Source organism: Salvelinus sp. IW2-2015, linkage group LG5 (assembly GCF_002910315.2).
Source record: "Salvelinus sp. IW2-2015 linkage group LG5, ASM291031v2, whole genome shotgun sequence".
NCBI classification, from domain to species: Eukaryota; Metazoa; Chordata; class Actinopteri; order Salmoniformes; family Salmonidae; genus Salvelinus; species Salvelinus sp. IW2-2015.
In genome coordinates, this window is record NC_036844.1 from 20,624,450 (window position 1) to 20,630,911 (window position 6,462).

At 41.1% G+C, this 6,462-nt stretch overlaps 1 protein-coding gene across 1 annotated transcript in view; it reads right to left on the reverse strand.

Moving 5' to 3' along the window:
• Nucleotides 1-4,329, reverse strand: part of LOC111964034 (astrotactin-2) — a 798,238-nt gene extending 793,909 nt beyond the window's left edge. The window contains exon 1 of the mRNA XM_023987704.3: nt 3,941-4,329. Coding sequence (XP_023843472.1) covers nt 3,941-4,271 — 331 coding nt within the window. The 5' untranslated portion in view covers nt 4,272-4,329. The remainder of the gene's footprint in view (nt 1-3,940) is intronic.
• Between the last annotated feature and the right edge of the window lie 2,133 nt (nt 4,330-6,462).

Below are 6,462 nucleotides of genomic sequence, written 5' to 3' on the forward strand. Positions count from 1 at the left end.
GTGAGTGAGTGAGTGAGTGAGTGAGTGAGTGAGTGAGTGAGTGAGTGAGTGAGTGAGTGAGTGAGTGAGTGAGTGAGTGAGTGAGTGAGTGAGTGGTGTGGAAGGGTTGGCGAGGACAAGCCAATAGAGTGATAAGATGGCATACAGAAACATGATAAGTGCTGGAAAGGAAACAGTGTAGATGTCAGAAAAGATAAAGGAGAATTGAATTTGAACTGTTGGTCTTCCACTAGGTGCCTCAATGTTTTATAAGGTTAGCTGGTAATGAGGTGTTTAAGAAATCAGACAAGTACAGTACTGAACACATTTATTTCCTTTGAATCCAAGTATCTCTAAAATTGAGTAGAAATCATCATCTAGATTTGCAAGTAAAGAAGTACATAAGGTGAATTAAACATAACCTTTCAGGAAACTTAAAACTGCATACACAAACACACCCACACACAGATCTAACCAAAAACACTCAAGCATAACAATATGCACCATCTAGCAGAGGCCAACACAGAGCAGAGCAGTGGTCGCTGCATATGAAATACGTCTGGTGTGTCGACCTGCTTTCAAATCATGCTCGAACACATCATGTTCGGAGACAAAATAAAGGGAGGGATTCCACTTTGTGCTTTTTCCTCTCTGCCCTCTATGCTCATCCATTCTCAGTGACACTTGTGGTAATAAATCACGACTGGGCCCTGTGGCCAGGGGGGTGAGTATCTGACAGACCGGTCAGTTAAACACTCCCCCTCCAGTCTCTAGGGCTGCCTGCTACCGCCATATTCCACTGATAAATTCAAATACAGAGAAGGAAACTGAGGGGGCCGAGTGGAGTCCCACTATTCTGTCGTTTGTGTGTTTGTCTCCATGTCTCTATCTGTGGCTCTGTCTGGGATTCATATTGTGTTAATCTGTGTGCAGTAAGGCCTAAGGCTTGGTATCATCCTGTGGCGTCAACAAATTGTTGTTATTTTAGAAAGTACAAACTGTCAGGAATACCACCACATGGGAAAAAGGACAGTGTTGACACAAAATATCACTGTACTGTATGGCTATCTTCATGTTGACTTGTCATACTGAGAAGGGCCCTTTAGTTCAACATGAAAACCTGGACATACTATTGTGAAAGTGGATATCAACTGTCAGTTTGGATACAGTTACTATACATTTCCTACAAATAACCTTGGAGTCCCCTTTGGCTGTCCCAGCCAGGCAGCAAGGCAGCCCCGTGATCGAGCTTCTATACTAACTTAAATCAAGACCTGACGAAATCCATCTCCTCCCCCTATACAAAGAGCAGTCATGGCGAGAGCGCAGCAAATTTGCTGGTGGGCTGAATGGGAGGACACAGAGTCCTAACTCAAGAGTCGATGCATGTCCGTAATGGGAAAAGAAAGCGATTTACAAGCTTATGCTCCAGACCCTGCAGTCTGTTTAGTCTGCAGTCTCAATGCTGCTGAGAAACAGAGGGAGACAGAGAGATCGCAAATGCAGCAAATGGTGACTAATGTTGACTTGGTTGTTGAGAGAGAGCACGAGAGAGAAAGAGAGAGAGAGAGAGAGAGAGAGAGAGATGTTCCACAACACGTCCGGGTTACTATACTATCCAATTTTTGTGCACGGTTCAAGTAAAAAATGTACGGTATGAATCTTTGCGATTGTATGAACCAGAACAGTTCTGTTTCAGGTAAATTAGCTCCCATATGATTCATAAACTTAGGGAATAATAATAATAACTTTATTTGTATAGCGCTTTTCAATACAAGTAACAAAGTGCTTCAAATCCTAAAATAAAAGTACAAACAAAGAAACAAAGACAGGAAAAAGGAAGATTAAAAAATATAGCTAATTATCATACATTAAAATCATCTTTATGAAAGTGTGTCTTCAGCATGGATTTAAAAATAGGCACTGAATCAGCAAACCTGATCTCCTCTTGCAGACCATTCCAAATTCTAGGGGCCCTAATGGAAAATGCCTGATCTCCTTTTGTTTTTAACCTAGTCTTTGAAATGGTCTACAGTGGCCTGCCAGAGGATCTCATGCTGTGTCCTGGCTCGTAGGGAGGTAAAATATCAGAGATATAGGATGGGGCTAAACCAAGACTAGACTTAAATGTGAATAATTAAACATTTAAATCTGTGTGTGTTTCAATCTGTGTGTGTTTAAATGTTTTATTAATCACATTTAAGTCTAGGCTTGGTTTAGCCCCAACCTATATCGCTGATCTTTTATCTCCCTACGAGCCAGGATGCAGCTTGAGATTCTCTGGCAGGGCACTGTTGTACATATCAACCAGTTTGTCACAGTTTGTTGCCCTACACACATACAATAGATGACTACTACCTCTGAATGTGAATATAAAACCACCTTGCTGTTTGCTTTCACATTGCAATAACACAGCCTACAGTCGACAGTCATAGACTGACCAGGTGAATCCAGGTGAAAGCTATGACCCTTTATTGATGTCACTTGTTAAATCCACTTCAATCAGTCTAGATGAATGGAAGGAGACAGGTTAAATAATGATTTTTAAGCCTTGAGACAATTGAGACATATATTGTGTGTGTGTGTGTCCTTCAGAGGGTGAAAGGGCAAGACAAAATATTTAAGTGCCTTTCAACGAAGTATGGTAGTAGGTGCCATGCTCACTGGTTTGAGTGTGTCAAGAACTGCAACACTGCTGGGGTTTTCACGCTCAACAGATTCCCGTGTGTATCAAGAACGGTCAACAACCCAAAGGACATCCAGCCAACTTGACACAACTGTGGGAAGGATTGGAGTCAACATGGGCCAGCAACCCTGTGGAATGCTTTCGACACATTGTAGAGTCCATGCCCCCAAAAATTGAGGCTGTTCTGAGGGCAAAAGGGGGTGCAACTCAATATTAGACAGGTGTTCCTAATATTTCGTACACTCAGTGTATATTACTTCATTGGGTGGGACGTGTTAATGTTTGGCTTATAGGATTCACTATGTGTATGTGACCTGAAGATTGACAACTATGGTCCAAGACCGCTGTCCTAAAAAGGCTACGTTTACACAGGCAGCCTAATGCTGATCATTTTTCCACTAATTGGTATTTTGACCAATCACATCGGACCTTTTCACAGCAGATATTTTTCAGAGCTGATCTGATTAATCAAAAGACTAATTAGTGAAAAAAATGATCTGAATTGGGCTGCCTGTGTAAGCGCAGCCAAAGAGATTGACAGAAATGGAACACTACTCATTGGATGCAAGGCAGAGTCAACCTCATATGTGGGCCATCGCCCAAACTCTTGCAAACTGCAATGACAAAATGATGACATTGTAGCAATCTTACATTATTATGCATTTCTTAATCACACTTCCTTCAAAACTGCATTCATCCTAGTATTTGCTATGAATAATGTGTTGATAAAAGACAAAATACCAATTTCATGAGGATTTGCATGGCTAAATTGCAATCCATGCATTCCCTTACTGCATGCTACTTAAGGCTATGCATATGACACAGTCATAATTTGTCATAGGACACAAGAGAGACCTAATTAGTGTGTGTGAGAGAGAGAGGAGAGAGAGAGAGAGAGAGAGAGCGAGAGAGAGAGAGAGAGAGTGTGTGTGTACAGCAAACGAGTACAGCGTTGACTTGGTTTTTGCGTTTTTTATTACACGAGTGGTGTCCAGTTACAGTATAAGTTTGCAACACTGTTTTACTTGCTCTTCCCCTTGATTAGCCCACACGTCTCTGCTTGGGTTTGCATGTTAAGATGCCATTATTTTCAACCTTAGATTACGCTTCACAGTGTAGAATAAATATTTAAAGAGAATGTACGGAAACAATTGCTGTAATTCGGTAATATAACCTACCACCGGCCAGGCACATGCCAGCCAATTCAAAGCTGGTAACGGATAGCATTGCGTAATGGGGGACAGTGATCATACAGTAACATTACAATGTTCTTACCCAGTGTGAAGTATGGGAGAGCGGTGTTGTCGAGATCATCCATAACGGAAATTCTTCCAGGTAGGTCTGTTCTAACGAATAAAAGGAGCCGGGACTCCCCTCCTCCTCCAGCCACGCTCCCCGAGCCAACGCCGGTGAAACTGAACTCATTCTCTCGGAGTACAGGAAGCGTAGAAACGGTAACGGTTTTAACTTCACAATGGCTCTCGTCGTTTTGCTTCTCCCTCTCCTCTTCAAGCATTGCTCCCCCTCTGTTTGCCCGGACTGTAGCGGTCCCTGTCAGCAAGAGCCCCAGGAGGAGGACGACGTGGTGCGATAGTCTCCTTGCCATCCCGATCCCTTTGCGCGGAACTCTAGCTTTGAGTGTGGCTCATAAACTGCTTGTTCGTTTATACTACAGCCACTGCACGCGCACGGTAGTCATGTCTGTCCAGGAGGCGGCAGCACAGGTGTAGTCAGATCTGTAATACTATGAATTTTAACCACATTCAAATGGTCATAAATCCATAAATGCAAGGCTCACTACATGCAATCATACATTATTTAAAAGCCCATTTTATAGAAAATGTTACAAACTGGACTATACACTACTGTCAAAAGTTTATAACAACTACTCATTCAAGGGTTTTTCCTTATTTTTAAATATTTTTTACATTGTAGAATAATAGGGAAGACATCAAAACTATGAAATAACACATATGGAATCACGTAGTAACCAAAACAAGTGTTAAACAAATCAAAATATATTTTATATTTGAGATTCTTCAAATAGCCACCTTTTGCCTTGATGACAGCTTTGCACACTCTTGGCATTCTCTCAACCAGCTTCACCTGGAATGCTTTTCCAACAGTCTTGAAGGAGTTCCACATATGCTGAGCTCATCACTCTGCGGTCCGACTCATCCCAAACCATCTCAATTTGTTTGAGGTCGGAGGATTGTGGAGGCCAGGTCATCTGATGCAGCACTACATCCCTCTCCTTCTTGATAAAATAGCAATTGCACAGCCTGGAGGTGTGTTTGGTCATTGTCCTGTTGAAAAACAAATGATAGTCCCACTAAGCCCAACCCAGATGGGATGGTGTATCGCTGCACCGGTCTAATGTCCATTGCTCGTGTTTCTTGGCCAAAGCAAGTCTCTTCTTCTTATTGGTGTCCTTTAGTTGTGGGTTATTTGCAGCAATTCGACCATGAAGGCCTGATTCACACAGTCTCTTCTAAACAGTTGATGTTGAGATGTGTCTGTTTCTTGAACTTCATGTCTTAAAGTAATGATGGACTGTCGTTTCTCTTTGCTTATTTAAGCTGTTCTTGCCATAATATGGACTTGGTCTTTTACAAATAAGGCAATCTTCTGTATACCCCCCCCCCCCCCACACACACACACACACACACCTTGTCACAACACAACTGATTGGCTCAAACGCATTAAGAAGGAAAGAAATTCCACAAATGAACTTTTAACAAGGCACACCTGTTAATTGAAATGACTTCCAGGTGACTACCTCATGAAGCTGGTTGAGAGAATGCCAAGAGTGTGCAAAGCTGTCATCAAGGCAAAGGGTGGCTATTTGAAAAACCTCAAATATAACATGTATTTTGATTTGTTTAACACTTTTTTGGTTACTACATGATTCCTTATTTGTTATTTCAAAGTGTTGATGTCTTCACTATTAGCCTACAATGTAGAAAACAGTAAAAAAATAAAGAAAAACACTTGAATGAGTAGGTGTTCTAAAGCTTTTGACCGGAGTGTATGTAGTAACTTACTTTGAAGAGATCGTGATTGGGTCTAAATAGGCGTTTGGCGATTGTAGTCAAAATTCTGTGTAATTGTCTTTAATTGCCATTTCCCAAAAGTCTCACTCTTCCCACATGCAAAAACTTTTTCTCAACTTCAAATATTGTGTGGCTATCCTAATTCTTCAGACTTCTATAAACAGAATTGTTGAGATAACATTTGCTTTGGAAATATGCGCAAAAAAATAAGTTTACTTATATGTTTTTTGTATTTTATGGATAGAACAATGATAAAGTATATGTCCAGTATTTTCTGAAGTTCGGTCCTGGAGTGTCTTAACGCAATGAAAGCAAAATAAGAAACATGAGAACATGAGAATGCAATTATATACAAGTCAGTGCCCGTACCTTATTCAATGTGCAGGAGTAAGTAATCAATCTAATCAATAAACATTGTAGCAGCAGCATAGGTTGTGTCTGAGTGGGTAGAGACCTATGGATGGGCATAGAGTCAGTGTAGATAGTGTGTTGGAGAGAGAGAGCAGTAGTTGTTAGCCATTTAACCTTTCTAGCGCAGGCGTTCCGCTAGCTGAACCCCTCGACAACATTCCGCTGAAAAGGCAGCGCGGGAAATTCAAAAATATTTTTTAGAAATATGTACCTTTCACACATTAACAAGTCCAATACAGCAAATGAAAGATAAACATCTTGTTAATCTACCCATCGTGTCCGATTTCAAAAAGGCTTCACAGAGAAAGCACAACATATGATTATTTTAGTTCA